Source organism: Phoxinus phoxinus (genome assembly GCF_949152265.1).
Source record: "Phoxinus phoxinus genome assembly, chromosome: 1".
In the NCBI taxonomy this organism is placed as follows: domain Eukaryota; kingdom Metazoa; phylum Chordata; class Actinopteri; order Cypriniformes; family Leuciscidae; genus Phoxinus; species Phoxinus phoxinus.
In genome coordinates this window covers 37,459,906-37,486,171 of record NC_136876.1, presented here as the reverse complement: position 1 = coordinate 37,486,171, position 26,266 = coordinate 37,459,906, and the positions used below count along the sequence as shown (strand labels likewise).

The window sequence follows — 26,266 nt, the reverse complement described above, 5'->3', positions numbered from 1 at the left end:
GTATTCACAGTTTTTTTTTATATTTTATTATTGGGTGAGTAAATGTTTGCAAAAACATTAAAATGTCAGAGCCATCACAATGTGTCATGGAACATACAAATGCTCTGTTAAAATTAGCTTACACAAAATATTAATAATGCTACCTAGAATAGATTTTACACATGCTGTATGTAGGTTTGACTCTCATATTTAGCAAATCATAACCCCTGAAATGAGAGTCCCCTAAAAGGTAACATATACAGTAGATCTAAAAATGTACCAGAGCTAGAGCTATATTTTGATTCTGCCACGTTCAGAAAGTCCTGAGCGTACCATCTAGATGTCTTCGGTTCGTTCTCAAGGTCTCTGGGCTTAAACACCTGTAAAACACACACAACAAAGGTGAATAACAGGTTAGCAGAATAAAAATGTAAATAAGTCATTCAGGACTGATAACCTCATTGCAATAAAGAGTGATCATGACTTTTTTCTCTTGCAACAGAGAGAGGCTCTGAAATGACAGGAATTCCTGTTCTAGCTTTGCTTCCTGTTGTGGTTAGATTTACGAGATCTCACGTCGGCACAAAGTTCTCTCGCTGCTATCATGTATGTGATACAAACAATTGCATGACCCTATAAAGCCTACTGTGTCATATTTGATATGCACATACAGCTTCTAAATTATTAACGTGATCAAAACTTTGCTGAAAAACCTGTTGCACACAATGCCAGTACATTAAAGTACATTAAAATATATGTCTAAACTGTTAGATCTACTGGAATAAAGCAACTTTTTGCTGGATTGTCATACATGTTTTTTTATTTTGTAATATAACTGTTTCATGTATTTTCTTTTATACACTCTATTTCCAAAAGTTTTGGGACATCTGTCTTTACGTGCACATGAACTTTAACGACATCCCATTCATGTTATAGCTATGAAGGGTGGGCTAGATCCATATTTAACCCTACTTAATGTGTTTATGGGAATTTTTAACCATGCTTCTGGAAGCAAGAATTATATGATATGACAATTTGTGAGGTCAAGCACTGTGTTTCACTATCTTCACTGATGTCCAGTATCTGTTCATCTGGACTGCGGAAGTCGGGCGGGTCTGATAAAAAACAAAAACAAAAAACAAGTAGCATGCTGTTATGAATTCACTGGATTTGAGAGGTCAAGCACTGATGTTGGACGAGAAGGCCTGTCTCGCAGTCTCCGCTCTAATTCATCCCAAAGGTGTTGTATCGGGTTGAGGTCAGTCTCTGTGAAGGCCAGTCAAGTTCCTCCACTTAACTCGCTCATCCATTAATTTATGGACCTTGCGTTGTGCACTGGTGCGCAGTCATGCTGGAACAGGAAGGGGCAAACTGTTCCAACAAAGGTGGGAGCATGAAATTGTCCAAAATGTCTTGGTATGCTGAAGCATTAAGAGTTCCTTTCAATGGAACTAAGGGGCCAAGCCCAACCCCTGAAAAACAACCCAACACCATAATCCCTCCTCCACCAAACTTTACACTTGGCACAGGCCAGTACCGTTCTCCTAGCAACCGCCAAACACAGACTCGTCCATCAGATTGCCAGACAGAGAAGCGTGATTCGTCACACTGTAAAACCTAACAGTGAAAGTCACTAATCGAAATGAGTACATTTAACTTATTTATTTTTTAAAAGTTAAATTAACTTAATAAAATATGTGATATTAACTCAAAAACTGCAATGCATTAAGCAGAACTTAAACCGAATAAGTTGTGAATAACCTATGTGTTATTTTAGCTCTAAACATTTAAGTTTAATTGTATTATCTTATATAACTTTATTAATTTGAGTTAAATCAACTTAAATCCTTTACGGCAATCGGTTTCCTAAAACCGTTTGAGTAGCTATATAGTTGTTTAGACTTGTTTAGATTTATTAGGTAACTCAAAATTAATGGAATGAACTTAAAATATTCAAGTCACATTTACTCAAAATGATTGACTAAACCAACACTAAATTATGAGTCAATATGACTCAATATATATAAGTTTACAATACTCATATGTATTTATTTTGAAACTTAAATGGTTTGCGGCAATCAGTTTCCTCAATCGGTTTGAGTTGTGTTAACTTTTTGGGTTTTACAGTGCAGAGAACACGTCTCCACTGCTCTAGAGTCCAGTGGCGGTGTACTTTACACCACTGCATCCCACGCTTTGCATTGCACTTGGTGATGTAAGGCTTGTATGCAGCCGCTCGGCCATGGAAACCCATTCCATGGAGCTCTCTACGCACTGTTCTTGAGCTAATATGAAGACCACACGAAGTTTGGAGGTCTGTAGCTATTGACTCTCTATTGACAGCTCTGCAATTTTACGTGGCCTGTAAAATTTGCTGTTGCTGTTGTTCCCAATTGCTTCCACTTTGTTATAATAGGCTACCACTAACAGTTGACTGTGGAATAGTGAGAACATGTCAAGAAAAGACTTGCACAGGAGGCAATCTATCACGGTACCACACTTGAATTCACTGAGCTCATGAGAGCGGCCCATTCTTTCACAAATGTTTGTAGAAGTAGTTGATTTTATACAACTGTGGCCATGTAAGTGATTGGAACACCTGCATTCAATTATTTGGAGGGGTGTCCCAATACTTTTGACAATATAGTGAATATCAGGCTTTACAAGGTTAAAGAACAGTTCATGCAATGAAAATGTATATTTACTCACTTAAAGTTTAAAATAAGTTTAAACTTGTTTGACTTAGGCTACCATAAATGCTTGTCAGTGCATACGGCAGTACACTTTAATCATATTAAAGTGACAATAGCTTATGATATTAGATATAAAGATATACTTCAGTTCTTAAGTGGGTCAAAAAAAGCACTCTAAAGTTCAGCTGATGTTTAAACTATTCATTTATGTGTCCTCAAACATTCAGTTTGCACATAAGTATATGCTTTTAAATTAAATGATTTCTATAATAAGTGCTCTTTTTACACAAGGGTTGTGTGCTATCAAAACAAAAATGTGTGGAATGTTGTATTAGGATCATCTGTTAGTGCAATAGTTAGTTAGGGGATGAACTCAGTGAATGGTACTGCGATGCTACATTCAGAACAAAAAAATGTGCAACATTTTTTATTCAGGGCTCCAGAAGCTTAGGGGAGTATTCAATGGTTTTTTGCACCTTATTTAGACCAGCATGCATTGCAGCATGTTTGTTTATTCCCACTGTTAAGGTCAGTGTTCATCTATGTAAAGCTCCTGCATATATATTTGCTTTGCAAGATGCTTTCTTCTCAGACTCAAGACATTTACAGTACGTTTCCGATGAGGTTTGATTGCTCTCACCTTTGGATTTGTGTTTGATGAGAAACTGTTTGCTCTTTTTCCCCAGGATATTAGACGCAGTGCATGTATACACCCCTGGGCCCAAAGAAGCAGCTGTTAAAACAGGCTGGTTATCAACCATTTCCTGAAGGTTTGAGGAAGTCCAGATATACACAGGAGGCGGGTTACCCTCCGCAGTACAATCCAGTACCATTTCACTATCTTCACTGATGTCAAGTATCTGTTCCTCTGGACTGCGGAAGTCAGGCGGGTCTGATAAAAAAAAGAATAAAAAAAAAGTAGCTCTTCAGCATGGGTTGAGAACCCAAATACAACTTTACTTGTCAAACGTAATCAAACACAAAACAATGGCAAGGCATGAAAACTCAGAACTCGAACCCGGACAACGACATGAAACATTGAATACTAGACCAAGACACAGGGCAAACATTAGGGTTTAAATACACAAACTAATTACAAGACAATGAACACCTTTTTATGTTTTTATCAAGTGACAAGACACATGGCAGGATCACATGACAAACAGGGAATCACATGGCAGGATCACATGACAAACAGGGAATCACATGGCAGGATCACATGACAAACAGGGAATCATATGACAAGACACAGAAACATGACAATGACAAAACCAAGAAACAAAAACCCAAACCGTAACACATTCAAAAAAAGCATGCTCACATTGATAGCTATTAACATTGAAATAAAATAAAATGTTTGAACTATTGGGAGTTGGTTCCTTTATTCACTTACATTGAACAGCAAGGTGGAGAACTTCAGACTGAACTGTTGGAAGAGGTCGAGGGCCTTCTGCTCCCAGTTCCAGCTCTGCTTCACACCTGTACTGAGCTCCATCATCAGCTCTGTTTGGGACAATCAGCAAGGTGGAGGACACCTGGACTGGCGTCGCAGGGGATAACTCTGAGAACGATTGGTTGTAAACCTCGGTTTGTCCTCTGTACCATCTTAAAACAAGGTACTGAACTGGTGCGACGTTCTGCACCTCACACTGTAGCTCGTACTCTTTTCCCACCACCACTGGACTGCTGTGATTCACTAAACTTATGGACACGCTGTCTGGTTTCTCTGTGAGAAGACAATCGATAATTTGATCAATGATATTTAATGAGGATTAAAACAAGTATAGACAAGTTTAATTTTGGTTTGGATGCTGGTCTGTTTCTGGCACAAGCTGTTATTCTCCCGGGATGACCAGTGTAACCATGTTAAAAACCACTTAGTAACCAAAAGTAAAAGAATAGTTCACTCCAAAATGAAAACTGTGTCATCATTTACTCTCCCTCATTATTGACTGATAATCTTTTTCTCCACCAGAGCTCTCGAAATCTCAGTTCTGTTCATGTTAATGGAACGGCTCAATGGAAAACGTGCCTGTAGCAACATTTCTGCAAAATGATACTACTTTGTTTTTTTGCATGTTTCATGATGTGAATGTGCCAACTTTTTATTACGTTGGTGGTTGTACGTTTCAAGGCAGTTCAGAAATTAATGGTGGGTGGTGCTAATGCTCTATCGCGTTTGAAATTAACTTACACGTTACACCTAAACCTAATCGATAGTGTTAACAAATGTAAGATAAAAGATTCAGTATTGCCACTTCCTATAAGCAGAATAGAAAGGTTGTGAAAGCCATTTCAGCTCCTGCACAAGATATTTTGGAGAACACAAGAGAATTGTTTTGAAAAACGGAATCAGCAGCAATTATAGCTTGCAAGGTTTCACAAATAGTTTTCACACAAAGAACATGTTAACCACAGCAAGCCATCTAGCCAGATAGTGTGATGTGCCACGAGTCTGTTTACCTCTTTGTGACAGTGGATGGCTGTGATACCTTATGTTTTTTTTTTTTTTTTTTTTTTTTTTAAACTACATTTTAAGTTTTTTTCCATTGAAAGTTGAAAGACTCATTGAAAGTCTCTCTCTCTCTCTCTCTCTCTCTCTCTCTCTCTCTCTCTCTCTCTAACTGCATTAGTCGGCTATCAATGGCTCATAGCTCTAAAATTACGTTTTGAAATTAGCAATGGAGGCTTGAAATACATCATCTGAACATTGTTTGGAGGTTAGGTAACTAGTATAAACAGAATAATTGACTCCGGGCCATTAAATTATTGAAAAATAATCTGCTTTGTGTTGTGGCCGGATTACCACCTCAGGTGTGCATTATTTTTCTAATAATTCAACTGCCCATCGTCAATTACATAATCTGGCACACAATCAAAATTTGTGTGAAAAGGTTGTTGTTGTTTTTTTGACTGCCACTTAGTTATTTTTCCATGACAACTCATCACCTTCACCTGTCCCTTGTCAGCCCCTCATTATCACGTGTATTTAAAGTGGTTTCCGTGTTCTTTGTCAGGTCTTGTCCAGTGTTGGCTGTTTTGTTGTTGTGCTCAGTTTTGTTCATTGTTGCTCTGAGATTTCAGTTCTGCTCCTGATGTTCTGAGTTGCACTAATAGTTTGAGCCTGTGCCTTATTTCTGTAAATAAATAACACACTGTATTTGGATCCAGCTCTCCCCTTTCTGAGTCTGCTCAGCATTAATATGTTATTTTCAGCTTTAAACGGCAGCAAATTGTAAGTATATTTATGTTTTTGGAGTTTTGCAATATTGTACAGGCATGTTTATCCATTGAGGTTGCATATACATGTGCTAGATTTAATGTAATTAAAAAACAATTACTCACATTTCAAAATGCTTTTAAATGTCACTGTGTTTATGGTGCTTTTTGGGGGCTTTAAAAACATGTTGTCATATTTATTAATTAGCATTTAAAAAACTGACTTTTTTTCAGAATGTGATTTTAAATACTGTACTTACTGTATAGAACTAGGTTAAGCTTTTCCTCACACTGCCTGGGTGCAGTGAAAAAAACACCATAGCAGATTGGCTCCTCAATCCAGTCAGTCAAACTGTCCACCCGCCACTGAACGCTGAGGTCACGCTGAGTGTGTGATGCGGCAATGACCGATTCCCATCCCAGCACGCGTACTGGACGAGAGGCCACACAGCTGACCGACACCGCATCCCCAAATTTCACCACTACTCTGGAGGGAGAGATCTCTAGGGAGCAACTGTCACCTGACACTGAAAGAGGCGTGCATCAGAATATCATCAAAATCACACATATCAGATGAATGCAATATATGGAGAAGATTTAAACATTTTCTTGCATATTAAAAATCAATTATTGTGCAGCCAACCAGAATGCTATCCAACAGAATGTAGATGTAACTATAACTCATTATCTTTCTACTAACACATTAAATTCAGAAACCACAGTTTATAAAATGTAATGTAAAATATTTCTCGAGCTAACTTTACACACCGCCAAAAACGGTACAGAAAAATTCTGTAGGTTTTCATAGGAATTTAGCAACTAGTACTTGAACAGATATACACTGCATAATTGTTTACTATGAAATACTATAAAAAAAACTAGCGTTAATTGCACACTGCAACATCTTACCTATTCCGATAATGGACAGACCAAGAAAGCATAAGAGATTGTTTTTCATTTTGATGAATTTGGTTGAAATCTGCTATATTCCGGACACAGAGGCGAGAAGAATTCCGGCTCGGTCTTGCTTGGCAACTAGAAACAGTGAACTGTGAGAGCCAACAAAAGCCTTCCCTTGTCCTGAAAGGCCTGAAGGGGGAATTGAAGCAGTGGGCCTCATTAGAATCAGCTCTCCCTCTGCTCACACTTTAATATTTCACATTCTCCCCCATGTTTCTTGTAAAGTGTCAGTCTTTATTTATCACATCTGAGAGTAGTGTACTGAAGGCTGAAATGAGATTCATTATTAATGAATCCTTAAATTGGAATGTCTATAATTTTATAATCGGGTTAGCAACTAATTTGTCTTTCAACTAAAAGTTGCCAATTACACTAACTAGTTTTGAGTCATGTTTATTGTTTCAATGGATCACGACATATATCATCCACAGACTATATTGAATTTGAAGATTACTCACAGTGAACTGTCATTATTTCAATGCCTCACAGAGATGTCACCGTTTATGCATTTATGTTGGTTTAAAAGCTACTGAGTTCCGACTAGCTGTCTTAAAATGCTTCACTGCAGGCAGGTTGCTATGCCGACACTCACTCACAGGAAGTTTTGGCAGACTGAAGTCGCTCAGGTCACTGTGTTATACATTACACAAAAGAGACACAAAGAAGTCTTCATTTAAAAAGTACAAGGTTTAGAATTTATGTTTCTCTAAAATAATTACTTCCTTGAGTGTGAAATGACTCCACAGTGATTTAGAAAGATTCATAACAATCACATAGCCGCTAGTAGCCTAATTCGTTTTTGTTCATAAAGTGTTCACATCAAACATCAAAAAATGGTTGGTTGTGGGTGGCCAGGAAACAAGTCTCTATATGATATTATGGTCACTAGATGGCTCCTCTTTTTGTCAGGGTAGGGGTTGAGGGATGAGGCAATGACTCAGTGATGGGTTTTTATTATTAATAAAATAAAATGAAAACAAGACCGACATCTGTACAAAGCAGGACTGGACACAGTTCACAGTAGCAGGCAGGACAGGAGACGGACAGTACGAACTGGCACAGGACAGAAAACACAGAGAATAAGTAGAAGAGCAAATTAGGAGGGTAATGAGGACAGGCAGGGCAAATAAACCAATAATCAGATAACAAGAGGTGTGGTGTTAAAGTCCCCCTGTGGTGAAAATCAAGCTTTTAATGTTGTTTATATGTCTATGTTTTAATATGCTTTAAGACAAACCATGTGTAAATTCATAAGTCAGTACCATTGCTGAGTATGTTCTCCTTAAAACTGCAGTCAACCAAAGACTCAAAAACGCAGTTTGATATCGCTGTTTCTGACTTCACAAATTACCTTGTAACCAATCAGGTAAACGAGTGGATCTTTGAGCTGGTGTGAGTGAGTGGAGGCAGGGCTAATTTGAATATTCATATAACCGCATATACTAAATGAGGCAAGGGTGTAGAGTTACATTCAAGCTATTTTAAAGGCATTAATCATTTTTTTCAAGCAATTTTTTTTTAAAATATAACATTTTGGTGACCAAAAGTAAGTTTTAAAGGGATAGTTCACTTTGAAATAAAATTTTGGTATGTTTTAGCTTACCTGAAGTGCATCCAAGATGTAGGTGTCTTTGTCTCCGCAGTAGTTTCAATTTTTATATTTTTAGTTCAAACAGTTCTTGTCTGTCAGTCATATAATGCAGGTATATAGGTCTCCAAAAGCATGCAGAGAAAAGTCCAAATTAAAAAAATTCCCCATCGTAAGTGCACATTGATGGAGACAGGGGTAGCTGCAGCTTGGAGTAATGGGCATGGCAAGAGGTAGGGGCGTAGTAAGAGGTTTCTCATTGGTCAAAGGAGTTTCCTCCTGGCAACTGCGTTGGCCAATCAGCAGTAACCATAGTTATACGTCATTCCCTTTAGCTAAAAAAGGGGGGTCTTCACTGCGTTCTATGTTCTATTCAGACAAAGAGTTTGATGGCTTCTGTTCTATTGACTGCTACTACAGTATGAATCAGTGAAGGAATGAGTTTTGACTTAGGAATGAGTTTTGACTTAGAACACAAGCCTTTGATGACATTCTATTGACGTTTCAAAAAATGAATTGTAAAAATGACAACTGAATAAATGTATTTTGTATAAAATGGTGTTTGTTTCGCTTAATTGTTTAATGTCACTTTGTAATTGTTTAATGTTTATTAAACTGTTTTTACTTCATTTTATAATTATATGGTGAGTGTTTGATCAAACATGTAGGCCTACAGTATATATGCCTTTATACAGCAAAAACATTTGCTGTACCATTATTATAAAAAATAACATTACTTTTAGTTTGTATGTACTTTAAATGAAAGTTCAAAACTAGTATGACTTTAATAGTGTCAGGAGATATGTTTATCTTTAAAATAATAATTTAATTCGTTTTTTAATTATATTTTTATTTAATTATTTAGTTCAAGTACAGACTTCAAGTATAATGCAAAAAAAACAAAAAGATTAATACAAGGCATTGTAAATACAGCTCAAAATGTGTAAACCAGAGAATAACAGTAAGTATAAAATCCACATAATATAAATAAATGCAAAAATAAAAGTTTATAATATCAAGGTAGTTATAGATATTTTCAAAAACTTTGTGATCTCATGTTTGAAAGGCTTTCAAAGTATACTGTGAGATCAGTGTTATAAAAGGTAATATATGAGGGTTTCTTTTATTTTTGTCTTATGAATATAAAACTTCGCCAAAATAATTGAATTATATAATTTAGTTTTTCAGAAAAATATGGGTTTTGGAAACAAAGTAAAATGTCATGAGGTTCTAAATTAAGACAAATATGTTTCTCATATCTATTTTAAAGTCAGTCCAAAAAGAAATAGAAAAATGGCAATACAAAATAAATGTTCAATATCTTCAAGTGATGTGTCACAAACATAGGTTACAAAAAGTGCATTTATCACAAACAGTAATGTTTTTTAATGATTGATCCTATAAAAAGTCGCGGTGGTGATGACGTCATGTAACCCGTGCCATACAGAAGGTTTCTTAAAGTAGCCTACTTTTGAATGTTTCTTAATATCATTATTGCTATTTTTACAGTGAAAGAAATGTATTTGGTCTTGTATCATTATGTGTGTAATTATAGTGATTAAGTTTATGGCTCGCTTTTATGAGGATCAGGAAGCTTTTCGCGTCCAATTGAAAATACCTTACGGCACGCCCATTCCTCACGGCACGCCTCATTCCTTACCGACCTCATGGCACGCCCATTGCTCCAGCCTGCAGTTACCTCTACTTGCATTGATGGCCTAATGGTGCGTTCACACCGGACGCGCGTCAGGGGCGAGTGATTTCAATGTTAAGTCAATGCAAAGACGCGTTACACGCGTAAAACGTGTGTAACCCCTCATTTACACTGCATACCTGTGCGGCGCATTACGGCTCCGACATGGTTTTATTCCGTCCTCCACGCGGTGTTCTCACGCAAATGCGTCTCTATAGCACGCAGTGTGTTTATCGTGCAATATATACGCGAAAATGAGTTTTTACGTGGATATGATACGCAGTTTTGCGCGTGCATATGATACGCACTTAATTGCGTGATATACACACGCACCCCACACCACTAATCCTACCCAAGCGTATAATACACACGCACCCTACCCCACCCTAAACCCAACCATGTGCTATCCATGCGTATACTATGCACGTAAAAACTCATTTTCGCGTATATATTACACGATAAACACACTGCGTGCTATATAGACGCATTTGGTGAGATCGGGTTGGGTGACAACTCACACCAGGAGCATTTCAGAAGCGAAGCGACTGGATGCGCGAGACCACGTGATTTGCCTGTCCGACGTGTTTTTTCTTGATTTTTGGGTTTCTAGCTTACAATCAATGGTTTCTACCAAAAATATATTGGTGTGCAATACAATTGGGAGTCTGCAAATGGTGTTTATTTTGAAATTGAAAGGGTTGTTTTACTATTATTTTGTATTTCCGGTGCGACTTGGACGTGCGTCCGTCAAAAATAGACTAGGCACCTATATTTAGCGAAGGGGCGCGGCGAGCCGCTTCTGGGAAGCTTCTGAAACGCGCCGCGTCGCGGCCGGTGTAAACACAAGTATTGACTAGAATGGGCGCGATCAGCTCCGGTAGCCGTGTCGCAGCCGTAATGCGCCGCACACGTATGCAGTGTAAATGAGGGGTAACGCGTCTTTGCATTGACTTAACATTGAAATCACTCGCGCCTGACGCGCTATTCGCGTCCGGTGTGAACGCACCATAAGACACGAAACAAGCGGTTTGTGTGATAAAACGAACAGTATTTATATCGTTTTTATCTCTTTTACACAACAACGTCCAAGTGATCTGTTTACTTAGTCTGCGTATTGATGTCTTAGTCTTAGCAATTCATGCTAATTCAGTTTAAAAAAAAAAAAAAAATCTTGTGATATAAAAATAATATCAAACAAAACAACAAAATATATTTTGTAGCAGTTGAAATGGCTTTCACAATCTTTGTTCTCTTACGTAGAGTTCTCTCGTACTGCGTCGAAAGAACGCTACGGGAAAGATATTTCTTTGTCGAGATTGAAGCCTAAAAATTAATCCTTAATTTTGTAAATATTGTAAAACGCTTTTCTGTAGCATACAACCCTAGGCGGAGCAATATCGCTCACCCATTGGCTGCTCCGCCAGAAAAGCACAGCCTATGCAAGGCCAGAGACGCTGACCAATGAGGGTGCTTCGCGCCCTTCTGCGTCATCTCCCGCCGAAACAGGCGTGGCCTAGGCCTAAAAATACGAGCATAGCTGTCTAACACACTGATTTTCTAAAATTCACGAAGCTGCACGCATCGTTGGATTGGATTCGAGCCGCCACAGCCGTTTGGAACAAGCACTTCAGCAGGACGAGCCCTTCTCTGAGGCCGCCGCCTTCGCCGCCTTCAGCCGCCGTTCCCTGCTGCGCTTCTCCGGCGTGGAATATCCTTTACATTATGTGTGTGTGTTTTGTGTGTGTGTTCGCCGTCGCGTCACACAGTTTTTCCCACCACTAAAAGAGCCGAGCGTCTTTTTCAAGATGCCTCGCACCTCCTGTGGCTCGTGTAGAGCCCCGCTCAGCGACGGGGACCACGTGCTTGTGTTTCCTGCCTGAGGATCACGCAGCTTCAGCTCTCGTCGATGGCGGCTGCCATCACTGTGATTTGATGCCTACGGTGACTCTGCGGACTCGCCTGGCGTTCATTTACTGAAGCTGCATCTTTCCGCCCGCTGCAGTGCCGCGCCGTGAAAAGCGCCGTGCTCAGCGGAGCCCGGAACCTCCCTCCACCACGAGGTGCTCGCCGCTGCTGCCGCCAGTTTCTCCGCCCGCTTCGCTGGACTCTATGACCGACGGACAAGGGCCGCTGTGTGCCGCCGCGTCCGTCATGAACGAGGAAGGTGAAGCCGCGTCTGTGGAGGACGACTGCTGTTCTCTCCTCGCTTCGGGTAGCGAGGGATGGGCGAACTCCGAGGATCTCCCCTCCCCCGCCGCTCGTGAGCGTCGACGGAGAAAGACCAGCATCGATGCGCTTACCGGCTGGATGGCTGCTTTTCTGCAGAGGAACGTACGTTACCGTCCTCACGACCCGCGCCTTTTTCTTCCTGAATTCACGAAGAAATCGCGGAGTCCCGGAAAGCCCCGTTTTCAGCCAGGATGCGCACTTCTGCTTCGAGGAAAGCTACAGTGTTAAAATCCCGCCGCGGCCGGATTTCACTAAAATGTCTCGCTCGCACAGTCCCAACATACGCGACCGTGCCAGTGTTTTTTGCAGTCACCAAACCGGCATCAATGCCCGTTTGCCTGCACACAACGCCGTTTTCACGACGCCCCAGGTAAATCTGAAATGTATTTTCTGGTGTCCCGGCCACGGCCGAAGGTGTAATGTGTGTATCCGTAATGCCCACGACCCAGTGCCCATTCGTACACACAAGCACAGCCCTACACAATACAGGGCTTGCACACATAAAATCGACCCGTGTCGATTGTGCATAACATGTAAGTTAGTGAACGTGCTCGCTTTTCAGTGCCCACAATCACTACACACTGCATGTCCCGTGGTTTCTGTAAAAACGAAACGAATGCACAGTCAGTCGGTTCTGATAGACAGTACTCTCTGTGCTACACGGTGTCCCGGCCACAGCCGATGATGTAATGTGTGTAACTGTATGCCCACGATCCAGTGCCCATTCGTACACACAAGCACAGCCCCACACAATACAGGGCTTGCACACATGAAATCGTCTCATGGCGATTGTCCAACATATGTAGTCAGCGTGCCCGCTTTCAAGTGCCCACAATCACTACAAGCTACATGTCACACGGTTTCTATGAAACGAAACCGATGCACGGTCAGTCAGTTCTAATAGACAGTACTCCCAGTGCTATAAATGTACCCGCATTCACGCACCCACATTTATTCTCAAACATGCCGAGCCGTACGGGGCTCGCACCGCGCGCTCTCTCTCTCAGCTGAGAGAGCTGAGCGCGCACGGGCTTCCGGCTCGATTAAGCGCGCCCCCGCATCATACGCATGTTACAGCACACGACTGCTCTCGTGTCGCCGCCATTTCGCGACCAGAGCCCGGTTTTTAAACCCGTGCAAGCACAGCCCCGTACAACACAGGGTCTGCATAAAATCGACTCATGTCGATTGTGCTTTACATGTAGTGAGCGTGCCCACTGTCCAGTGCCCACAACCACTACACACTGCACATTCCGCGTTTTCTGTAAAAACGAAACTAACGAACGGTCAGTCAGTTCACAAACACAGTATTCCCGGTGTTATAAATGTGCCCGCTTCCACGCGCCCACATAAATATAACGCGCTCTCTCTCTCAACTCAGAGAGTCGAGCGCGCGCGCGGGATGCACACTGTGTTAAACATACCCCCCGCCTCAGACGCCACGGCGTCCATGTTACAGCACACGGTTGCTCTCGTGTCGCCGCCATTTCGCGACCAGGGCCCAGATTACATTCAACCCCTTGTCACGCGTGCACATGCATGGGAAAGACTTCCCGGGGTCTCAGAATGGGTGCTAGAGACTATAAAAAGAGGCTATTCGCTACAGTTTTATCGACGCCCTCCCCGTTACACGGCGAGAGTCGAAACCACGGTAAAAACAGAAGTAGCACATCTACTTCGAGCCGAAATAGCGAAGCTATTGAGCAAAGGGGCCATAGAGCCTTTATCTCAGAGCGAAGGGGGTCTGTACAGCAGATATTTCCTGGTACCGAAAAAAGACGGGGGTCTCAGACCCATTTTAGATCTGAGGCATCTGAACAAAGCGCTGATAAAGCGAAAGTTCAGAATGCTCACGGCCAAAAAAAATCCTCGCGCAGATTTGCCGAGGAGACTGGTTTATGGCAATAGATCTGAAAGACGCGTATTTTCACATACAGATTGCGTCACGTCACAGGCGATTTTTGAGATTCGCCTTTGAGGGCCGGGCATATCAGTACACAGTCCTGCCATTCGGCCTGTCCCTAGCACCTCGTACATTTACAGTGTGCATGGACGCGGCGCTGGCACCCCTGAGACTCCAAGGCATTCGAATTTTGAATTATTTGGACGATTGGCTGATTCTAGCTCAATCATCTTCAGAACTCATTCGCCACAAGACCATAATACTCGATCACCTCGAGCACTTAGGTCTGAGAGTCAATTGGGAGAAAAGTTCACTGTTTTCCCAGTCAAAGGATCTCCTTTTTGGGACTGGAACTGAACTCGCTGTCTATGACAGCACGACTGTCATTACAGCGCAGGCGAAACACCCTGCAGATGGCGAAATCCTTCAGCAGCGGTCATATAGTGCCGCTCAAGAGATTTCAGAAAATGCTAGGCCTCATGGCCTCAGCCTCAACAGTACTGCAGTTGGGCCTGCTGCGCATGCGCCCACTGCAGTTCTGGCTGAAAGCGCGCGTACCGCGCCGAGCATGGGCTCACGGTCGCTTTCGCCTCAAGGTCAATCAGGAATGCATTGCAGCCCTGACACCATGGAGAGCGTCAGACTGGTACCGGTCAGGTGTAAGCCTGGGGACTTCCTCGAGCCTGAAGGTGGTGTCCACGGACGCGTCCACCTCAGGCTGGGGAGCACTGCTCGACGGCAGACCGTTCTTTGGTCAGTGGACAGAACGAGTCAAACTACCGCACATAAACTGCCTGGAAATGATGGCGGTGGACTTTGCGCTGAGGCGCTTTTGTCCCCGGATAAAAGGGCACCACGTCCTGGTCCGTTCGGACAACATGGCGGTAGAAGCCTACATAAACCGCCAGGGTGGCGTGAGATCCCGAAACCTATTCAGGTTAGCGGAACGCATACTGGTATGGGCCCAGCACAACCTGCGCTCGCTGAGAGCAATGCATGTGCAAGGCCATTCGAACGTAGGCCCAGACAGACTCTCACGGAACAACGTTCCTACAGGAGAGTGGTCTCTACACACGCAGACAGTGCGTCTGCTGTGGAAAACGTTCGGCAGAGCGGAAATAGACCTTTTTGCAAACCAGGAAAACGCTCACTGCCCAGAATTCTTTTCGAAGAGCACGAACGCGCTGGCCAGTGTCTGGCCCCGCCGTCCGCTCTATGCCTTTCCTCCTGTCTCACTCCTGCCTCAAGTGCTGGAGCGTATCGAGGAAAGCGGATGCTCGGTGCTACTAGTCGCTCCATACTGGACGAATCAACCCTGGTTCCCAGTTTTGATGCGACTGAAGAGTACTGCCCCGTGGCCGATTCCAGTGAGGAGAGACCTCCTCTCGCAGGCCAAGGGCTCGATTTTGCATCCTCGCCCGGAGCTCTGGTCCCTACACGTATGGGCCATAAACGGGTACCCGCTAACCTCCCAAAGGGAGTGTTAGACACGATCGAACAGGCTAGGGCTCCGTCTACTAGACGGCTCTACGCTTCCAAATGGTCGGTGTTCTCTGGTTGGTGTTCAGACCAAGGTCTGTCACCACTTCAGTGCGGGGAAACGGAGATTCTCTCCTTCCTCCAAGAACTATTGGATAAGGGAAGAACCCCATCCACGCTCAAAGTCTATGTGGCTGCCATATCAGCGTTCGTTAATCCAACGCTTGGCCATTCACTGGGCAGAAACGACCTGGTGGTCCGTTTCCTTAGAGGAGCCAGGAGGTTAAACCCTCCAAGGCCTCCTTCAGTCCCCGTTTGGGACCTTTCTACAGTGTTGAACGCTATGAAAGGGGCCCCTTTCGAGCCTATTCACTCAGTTGACATGAAACACCTGTCTTTCAAGACCGTGTTTCTTTTGGCTCTCGCTTCAGTGAAGCGTGTGGGGGATTTGCAAGCGCTCTCAGTTAGAGCTTCTTGTATGGAGTTCGGGCCAAACGACTCTGTAGTCGTGTTGAAACCGAAGCATGGGTACGTACCTAAGTCCCTCAACACACCGTTCAGGGCTCAGGTCATCTCCCTGTCGGCCCTGCCGGCCTCGGAGGACGGAAATAGCTCCCTTTGCCCGGTCAGGGCATTAAGAGCATATGTGTCCCGCTCCGCTGTTTTTCGACAGACGGAGCAGCTCTTTGTTTCGTTCAGTGGGCGCTCTAAAGGGCGAGCCGCGACGAAACAGAGTCTATCTCGATGGGTAGTGGATGCCATTGCGCTAGCCTACGCATCTAGAGGTTTGGAATGCCCCCTGGGCATCAGAGCGCATTCTACGAGAGGCATGGCCTCTTCGTGAGCTTGGTATAGCGGAATCTCGTTACAAGATATCTGTATGGCGGCAGGCTGGGCCTCCCCGTCTACATTTATACGGTTCTATAACCTAGAGGTTCCTGCGTTGCAGGCTAAACTGCTCTCGGTCTAGAAGACTATGTTTAGTGTTCCTGCCCCGCGTTGCGGCCCAGGTCACTTCAATGTTTAAGCATCACTCACTGACAATGTGTCCCATGAGCATGCTATTACCCCTCATATATATATAATATTTCATATATATGTTATTATGCCCTTAGAGGCACTACTATAAAGGGATGATGCTAATTTTAGCCGCTCTCCCTATACTTCTTGGGGTAGGCACTTGTATGCCAGGGCGTGTGCGCCCTTAGGTGTCTGTGTCGGTCCAAGAGCACGCACGGCGGGTTACATGGGGTTCCCGTAGCGTTCTTTTCGACGCAGTACGAGAGAACTCTACGTAAGAGAATGTACTCGGTTACTAACGTAACCTCGGTTCTCTCTAGGAGAGGGAACGAGTACTGCGTCTCATGCCGTGCGTGCCCACGCTGCGTCGCTTTCGTGACGAAAATCAGTGTGTTAGACAGCTATGCTCGTATTTATAGGCCTAGGCCACGCCTGTTTCGGCGGGAGATGACGCAGAAGGGCGCGAAGCACCCTCATTGGTCAGCGTCTCTGGCCTCGCATAGGCTGTGCTTTTCTGGCGGAGCAGCCAATGGGTGAGCGATATTGCTCCGCCTAGGGTTGTATGCTACAGAAAAGCGTTTTACAATATTTACAAAATTAAGGATTAATTTTTAGGCTTCAATCTCGACAAAGAAATATCTTTCCCGTAGCGTTCTTTCGACGCAGTACTCGTTCCCTCTCCTAGAGAGAACCGAGGTTACGTTAGTAACCGAGTACGTTTTCCGCGCTTAGGAAGTGGCACTACTGAACTTATGCTCAGCTCACATTCACAGAGAAGAAATTTAAAAGATGACCTGAGCAATGAATGATTAATGCTCAGTACCTTTAATTGAGGTTCTAGATGACAAACAATCAAATATACTAGAATACTGCCGCTACAAACAATAACGTCAAAAAAATTAAATTTTATCATGTACTTAGTTTTCTTTTAAAATTATGGTCATCATTGAAAACTTGTGGTCATCAGTAGTTCTGTTTTTTGTTTTGTTTTCACATTTCCAGATCTAGATTTTACACTAGACATAAACACTGCTATAATTGTTAATCATATTAAAGTAAATATCGTTTATTAATACAAATGACAGACTGGTAGGAAAACAGTTCTAAACTTCAAAGTAAATAGTTAACGAACTTATGATATGCATACATTTAAAACTAAAATCTTAATATTACTTTAAAAAACAGTTATTAAATGGTATGTGTCGCATGTATTTTGACAGGTATCAAAAATTAAAACAAATAATATATTAACATACAAAACATTTGGTTAAGGCAATAATATTTACCATAATTTTATGTGGTGAGATTTCAAAGTGGTAATTTATGTTGTCCAATAATTAAAATAAGAAAATAAAAAATCCAAAACATTTACTTTTCAGTGACTATCAGATGTTAAATTCCATGCTAACATTTAAAGGCAGGAGTTTTATTTATGAATAAAATGGATGTGTAATAGCAGTTTCCCTGATCATGCATCAAATCATTAATTTACATTGACTTCATATGCATTATTGGTGAAGCGCTACAAGTCAACATCATTTTTATGGATGCAGATGAGTCCCATTTTGGAGGAAAAAAACAAAACAATTCTGCAGTTATTTCTCTCTTATGTGACCATTATCGATGCAACCAGAAACTGGGAGAAGAAAAGAACAGTCCAGAATGTGGGACGACTGCCTGTAAAAGAAGAGCTGTGTGAATGATGGTACAAACAGAAACACACACACACACACACACACAATGTTTTCAAAGCTCAATCCCTGTCTACAGTTACAGAAGAGAGAAGAGCAGTGCTGGAGCTACTGAAGAAACACCCGACCCGACATTCAGAAGTTTTGTCATACATCAGTACGCATGACTCAAGAAAGTCATCAGATATTTCACAAATCAAATTTCTTCCTCATTTTCAATGAGAGCAAAATGACTAAGCTAAATAAATAAAAAAGAAATTCGATGCAAAATGTCTTAATGAACATTTCGTATTCAATTATAAGCAAAAAAAGATTTACTGAAAATGATACATTTTATCGAACAGAGAGGATATCTAGTTAATTTTTCTTTTGATTTATAACCAACCTGTAGATGTGAGGATGAACACTTTTCTATCTTGTCCCAGAGAGTTTGTGGCGATGCACGTGTATTTTCCTGAACTGAGCGTGGAGGACTGAAGCACTGAGGAGCTGATCGTATCTTTCAGATGTTTTGAGTCCCATGAGTACGTAGGAGCCGGGTTTGCCTTCACTGTACAGTTTAGAGTGAGGTCGTTGGTTTTACTGATGGTCTCATTTGAACTGGAGTGTTTTGGTTTATCTGAGGAGGACAGAGCAACATATTTTCACAACTGAAACATATTTGTGTTCATTTAATTAATAATATGCAATATTTATCAAATGATCTCAGTTAATATGCAAAACTCTGCATATGATGAAATATGACAGTTGCACATCCTTCATGCTAGAAGACCCTTCAGAAAATATAAACTGAATTAAATTGAATCAAATTTGCAAGCCTAGCAATAAGTAAACCTACAGTAGACTTCAACATTGAGTTTTTCTGATGGGGCTGTTGGAGGAGGTTGAGGTCCTTCTTCTCCCAGTTCCAGCTCTGCTTCACACCAGTACTGAGCTCCATCATCAGCTCTGTCTGGACGGATCAGGAGTTTAGATGTTTTATTGACTGGAGTATTGATGGTGTCAGTGAAGATGGATTGATTCACCAGAGTCTGTCCTTTGTACCAGTTGACAGTGAGATTCTGAGCAGGAGCCACATTGAGAACATCACACTGGAGCTCATACTGGTTTCCCTCTATCATTGGTCCAGTGTGATTCACAGTGCTGATGGACACACTGTCTGGAGTCTCTGTGGAGGAAGAATTACACTCTCTGATATCTGCAGTCATCAATGTACAGTACAGTAGATATTTCTGAGAAAGAAAATATAAAAATATCAATAACAGGGAAACTCACTGTAAATAGTCACTGGGAGAGTCAAGTTACACTGTTCCTTATTAATATAGTTTATGTAGCAGTATGGCGTTATGTCCCATTCTGTCAGTTCTGACACTCTCCATGTGATCAGACTGTCTGTGCTCAAGGGCACTGCTCCCTCACTGGCTTCCCATCCCATTCCTTTATGCGTGACAGAAGTGCTGCAGTCGGCTGAGACAGAACCGTCGTACTTCACAACAACTCTCTGTGGGTTGAGCTGAAGAGGACATTCATCATCAGCATGTGAACCTGTTAAACACAATGAGAAGGATGCGATTTAAAACTAATGAAGATTCAGCACAAAATAGCAGCACTTAAGTATTGGATTACAAGCAGACACAGAAATAACTTTCTATGAGTCATTAAGACCTGCAAACTGACCACTGGCCCATGACAGGCCTCTAGAGTTTTGTATTTGATAGAGTTGTGAGCATGACATCTTTATAACTAGTGAAAAGGGTAATGGTTTCTGTAAAAGCCCATCTATTGTCATATGAAATAAAAAAAGCTTTACTAATACAGTAGAGAGACAATATTTGGCAGGGATAGTCCAAACTCAAACATGTCAACTGAACAGAAATGAATGTAACACTCCCTCAAATTATGGAGTTGTTGAATTTTGGATTGTGTAAATTTGAATTATTGACAAGTGTAATCTAACAAAATTTAATATTATGTGGATATTATGTATATTTTTAAATAGTTCTGAATTTTATTTCTTTAAACGAATATTAAACATTTGAAATTTAACAAATTGAAATGTTTTTATGGCTAAATTTTATAGACATATTTTCAAACAGCTGTTTTTTGTTTGTTTGTTTGTTTGTTTGTTCTGAATTCTTAGACTGCAAATATCTCGTTTTAAAAAGTACAGATTCAAGTTTTCAAGATGAAGAAGAAATTCGGAACTTCAAATTCAGTTTTCTAAAATTCAAAATGCGGAAGTAGATCGTATAGAAGTAGGTCACAAGCCATCCACAGGGAAGAGAGGATCTCAGAAAAGTCGAATGGAACATTTTGACCAATTACAGAGCTGCACTGGAGTAGTTTTCTGCCGCACACGTGGTGGTTCAAGAGAATCATTGGTTCAGTAGCTTTTTGATTTATATTTGATCATATTAAATATTAATAGTAAAAAAAAAAAATAATACACTAATAAAAAAGAATTTAAAAAAAAATAGGCCAAACTTAATAGACTTAATAGGCCAAATGTTCATTAACTGTCATTCAGACTTACTATCAGATATTCAAATACATACCCTTCTGAGTTTACTCGCACAGCAACTACTACTGGCCTCCGTTACACATGCACCTGCGTGCAAGTCACACCGGATCATGTTTAGAGAGAGACACGTGCGTGCGTCACACCGTTGTAAAAAACACATTTTATTAATTCAGAAAAACTAGTGTAAAATACTGGTAAATACAACATTAACATTATAAACACTATTAACATGTAGGCTATGCATATTTTACTTCCCCTTACAGTAGGACTATGACAAATCCTTAAATGTATGGTAGCCATTCAGAAAACAACAAGAATGAAAAATAAGTAGCATGTAGGCTATAATAAATTTGCCTCAAAATAGCCTATTGTGCTTTGTGGATTTGGAGAAGGCATTCGACTGTGTCCCTCGGGGCGGCCTGTGGAGGGTGCTCCGGGAGTATGGGGTCTGGGGTCTTTTGCTAAGGGCTGTCAAGTCCCTGTACGACCGAAGCAGGAGCTTGGTTCGCATTGCCGGCAGTAAGTCAGACTTCTTCCCGGTGCATGTTGGACTCCGGCAGGGCTGCCCTTTGTCGCCGGTTCTGTTCATAATTTTTATGGACAGAATTTCTAGGCGCAGCCAGGGGCCGGAGGGTGTCGGGTTTGGGGACAACACAATTTCTTCTCTGCTCTTTGCAGATGATGTTGTCGTGTTGGCCCCATCAGACCAGGAACTTCAGCATGCACTGGGACGGTTTGCAGCCGAGTGTGAAGCGGCTGGGATGAGAATCAGCACCTCCAAATCCGAGGCCATGGTCCTCAGTCGGAAAAGGGTGGCTTGCCTTCTTCAGGTTGGTGGAGAGTTCCTGCCTCAAGTGGAGGAGTTCAAGTATCTTGGGGTTTTGTTCACAAGTGAGGGAAGGATGGAACGGGAGATTGACAGACGGATCGGTGCAGCTTCTGCAGTAATGCGGTCGATGTACCGGTTCTTTCGTGGTGAAGAAAGAGCTGAGCCACAAGGCGAAGAGTTCCTACTCTCACCTATGGTCATGAGCTTTGGGTCATGACCGAAAGGACAAGATCCCGGATACAGGCGGCCGAAATGAGCTTTCTCCGCAGGGTGGCTGGGCGATCCCTTAGAGATAGGGTGAGAAGCTCAGTCACTCGGGAGGAGCTCAGAGTAGAGCCGCTGCTTCTCCACATCGAGAGGGGTCAGCTGAGGTGGCTCGGGCATCTGTTCCGGATGCCTCCTGGACGCCTTCCTGGGAAGGTGTTCCGGGCACGTCCCACCGGGAGGAGACCCCGAGGAAGACCTTGGACACGCTGGAGGGACTATGTCTCCCGGCTGGCCTGGGAACGCCTCGGTGTCCCCCCGGAAGAGCTAGAGGAAGTGGCTAGGGAAAGGGAAGTCTGGGCATCTCTGCTTAGACTGCTGCCCCCGCGACCCGGCCCCGGATAAGCGGAAGAAGATAGATAGATGGATGGATGAATGGATGGATGGATGGATGGATAGCCTATTGTGCTCTTTATTACAAACAACATTTAGCCTATTTTAAACGGCAAGCCCAAACAAATTTATTTGAATCGAAACTGAAACTCTACCGACGTTGCGTTTGCGCATCTCTCATTCGGTCCAAAGTTTCCATATTTGCAATGTAACATTTGGATGCTAACTATTGATCCATCTATCAATGCCTTGGGAGCCTTGTATGGTGAAACAAATAAGATTATGGAATCGGTTTATAAAATTACCTGAAGATAGACTTACTCGGAAAGTTTCTGATTGGGATAAAGCTCACAATTATCCTTGGTCAATGGAGGTCCTTGGAATACTTTCATCAGTAAAAGCACAGTATATATTTACAAATACTTTACAAGGTGATATATCTCAGGTCAGGCAGCTTTTGTTTAATTCTTATAAAGAGCAATGGCAATGGCAGGTGTTAAATAAGCCCAAATTGAGAAGTTATGTTCACTTTAAAAAACGATTACTCCACAGAGCCTTATGTCAAATGTTGGTTAACTAGATTACAGAGGTCTTTGTGTGCCCAGCTCAGAGCTGGGGTGTTGCCCTTGCAGATCGAGGTGGGGCGATACAAAGGTGTCCCAGAAGAGGACATATTATGTGTTTTGTGTGATTTAATGGTTGTTGTTCTTTGTATGAACAATGTTCTTTGTATGATGGTCATCTTTGTGTATTATGTTTGTTTTGTGTCATTAGTGTCTTTTAAGCCTATTTGGGCTGAGCATGTAAGTGCAAGACACTTTAATAAAAAATAAAATAAAAATTAAAGTCCCTGTAAAGGCAATTCTAAAAAGAAAATTCTGAACACATTCTAAAAGTTAGAAATGTATTGCTAAAACACATTACAAAGACTGTGAACTATGAAGTAGGCTACTGAATTGTGGAGTTAGACCGTTTAACAGTTTTTCACCGTGGCTGTGTTCAGGATTTTTTTGGGCGGGGCTAAAACGGTGGCTCGATGACGCACTGGAGCCACTGAGCTCCTGGCCCCGCCCCTAACAATTCACATCAGTTCGCCGCTCAATCGCGAGTTACTGTCAGTAGGCCTACTATTAGTTACCACCATATACATAATAATTAAGGCTTTATTATATCTATGTTACTACAGCCTACAGTTTCCTAACAAGCTGAAATGCGTATTACCTGGAAATCATCACTTACAAAACATATCTGTGTCCTTTAAATTTCCGAAAAACGACCATATCAAGAAGAGGTGGATTCATTTCGTGTAGAGGTAAAATCTTTGCGTGGCAGGGGGAGCTGCCATTCGACCAGCCACGCCTGCCACTGCGTTATATGCGCCGGCCACTCGACCAGTCACGGATATATGCGCCGGCCACTCGACCAGTCACGGATATATGCGCCGGCCACTCGACCAGTCACGGTCATGCGCCTGCCACCCGAACTTACACAATATGTAAGGTTTTTTTTTACCAAATGCGCAGCGCGCGTCTCGTGGCTCTAAGCGTCAGCCACTACCAGCCACACGATCTCTCACCGTTTACATCTTTCAGACTCTCCTATTGATACAGGAGAGCACACAGACAGTCCAATATAGATCTTATTGACCTATTTCTCATCTTATTTGATTTTTTTATTCGCGCTCGTGTCGCCAGCCACTACCAGCCACACGATCTCTCACCGTTTACATCTTTCAGACTCTCCTATTGATACACGAGAGCACACAGACAGTGCAATACAGATCTTATTTACCTATTTCTCATCTTATCTGCTTTTTTTATTCGCTCTTTTTACCCGTATGGGAGCGCGCTCGTGTATAAACGTCGCCAGCCACTACCAGCCACACAATCTCTCACCGTTTACATCTTTCAGACTCTCCTATTGATACACGAGAGCACACAGACAGTGCAATACAGATCTTATTTACCTATTTCTCATCTTATCTGCTTTTTTTATTTGCTTTTTTTACCCGTATGGGTGCGCGCTCGTGTATAAGTGTCGCCAGCCACTGCAGCCACACGATCTCTGACCGTTTACATCTTTCAGACTCTCTTATTGATACACGAGAGCACACAGACAGTGCAATACAGATCTTATTTACCTATTTCTCATCTTATCTGCTTTTTTTATTTGCTTTTTTTACCCGTATGGGTGCGCGCTCGTGTATAAGTGTCGCCAGCCACTGCAGCCACACGATCTCTGACCGTTTACATCTTTCAGACTCTCCTATTGATACACGAGAGCACACAGACAGTGCAATACAGATCTTATTTACCTATTTCTCATCTTATCTGCTTTTTTTATTTGCTTTTTTTACCCGTATGGGTGCGCGCTCGTGTATAAGTGTCGCCAGCCACTGCAGCCACACGATCTCTGACCGTTTACATCTTTCAGACTCTCTTATTGATACACGAGAGCACACAGACAGTGCAATATAGATCTTATTTACCTATTTCTCATCTTATCTGATTTTTTTATTCGCTTTTTTTACCCGTATGGGAGCGCGCTCGTGTATAAGCGTCGCCAGCCACTACCAGCCACACGATCTCTGACCGTTTACATCTTTCAGACACTCCTATTGATACACGCGAGAGCACACAGACAGTGCAGTACAGATCTTATTTACCTTTTTACATGTTTTTTTCTTTACGTGTCTTGTTTTAGTTTGTTGACTATCTGGACATTTATTTGGTTGCAACCTTGTTGCTCTGTGATTTATTTCTTTTGTCATCAACTCAGTGCTCATTTATGGTGAATGTTTTGCATCACCAACAACTAAGAATTCTGTGATTTTATTATTTGTTCAGTGTATTTATTGTCTTTTTGTGTGTTTATTTTAGGCTGATGGACCCCGGGTTGGGAGGCTAGCTTTTCTTGCCTTCTGGTGGTGGTATTTTAAGCACTGAGTGTGGTTTACCGCTTACACCTCACTGGGCGTGTGTGGGTGCGTGTGGTTTTTTGGATAAGATACCTAGCTAGCCTAACCTGCTACGGGTAAGCCTCAGCCACTTTAGTAATTTCATTTTCTTTATTTTGTGTGTTGATGAACGGTGCTGTACTAGTTAGTTGAGTAAAAATCTGCCTTGCAGTAACCTGAGTTTTATCTATTTATGTGAATTCAATAAACCATTTTTGTACTGATATCCACATCTCTTTTCCCTCCATGATAACAAACTTGTGTGCCCTATTTCCATTGGGTAGTTATTTCCCCTTTCTCTGAAAAGGGGTGGCGTAGTCAGCTTGTCATATTGAATTACCACTATACAAATTGGTCGTTTTCAACCGTTTACCCCCACCACCACGCTACAAATAGGAGTCTGAAAGATGTAAACGGTCAGAGATCGTGTGGCTGGTAGTGGCTGGCGACGCTTATACACGAGCGCGCTCCCATACGGGTAAAAAGAGCGAATAAAAAAATCAGATAATATGAGAAATAGGTAAATAAGATCTGTATTGCACTGTCTGTGTGCTCTCGTGTATCAATAGGAGAGTCTGAAAGATGTAAACGGTGAGAGATCGTGTGGCTGGTAGTGGCTGACAGTGGCTGACGCTTAATAGAGCCACGAGACGCGCGCTGCATTTGGTTAAAAAAAAACCTTACATATTGTGTAAGTTCGGGTGGCAGGCGCATGACCGTGACTGGTCGAGTGGCCGGCGCATATATCCGTGACTGGTCGAGTGGCCGGCGCATATAACTCAGTGGCAGGCGCATATATTCGTGACTGGTCGAGTGGCAGCTCCCCCTGCCACGCAAAGATTTTACCCCCTCTCTTCATTTTGTGAAGAGCCAACTTGTTGGAGAGCTGAGGATCACCACCAACACCAG

The 26,266-nt window shown here is 42.3% G+C and overlaps 1 protein-coding gene across 1 annotated transcript in view; it reads right to left on the bottom strand.

Moving 5' to 3' along the window:
• LOC307010157 (vascular cell adhesion protein 1) overlaps positions 1-26,266 on the bottom strand; it is a 28,315-nt gene continuing 2,049 nt past the window's right edge. Inside the window, exons 2-10 of the mRNA XM_079634594.1 lie at positions 19,730-19,999; positions 19,293-19,622; positions 18,840-19,073; positions 18,379-18,440; positions 7,847-7,904; positions 6,152-6,418; positions 4,066-4,398; positions 3,313-3,564; positions 1-359 (exon numbers count right to left, since the gene is read on the bottom strand). Coding sequence (XP_079490720.1) covers positions 352-359; positions 3,313-3,564; positions 4,066-4,398; positions 6,152-6,418; positions 7,847-7,904; positions 18,379-18,440; positions 18,840-19,073; positions 19,293-19,622; positions 19,730-19,999 — 1,814 coding nt within the window. The 3' untranslated portion in view covers positions 1-351. The remainder of the gene's footprint in view (positions 360-3,312; positions 3,565-4,065; positions 4,399-6,151; positions 6,419-7,846; positions 7,905-18,378; positions 18,441-18,839; positions 19,074-19,292; positions 19,623-19,729; positions 20,000-26,266) is intronic.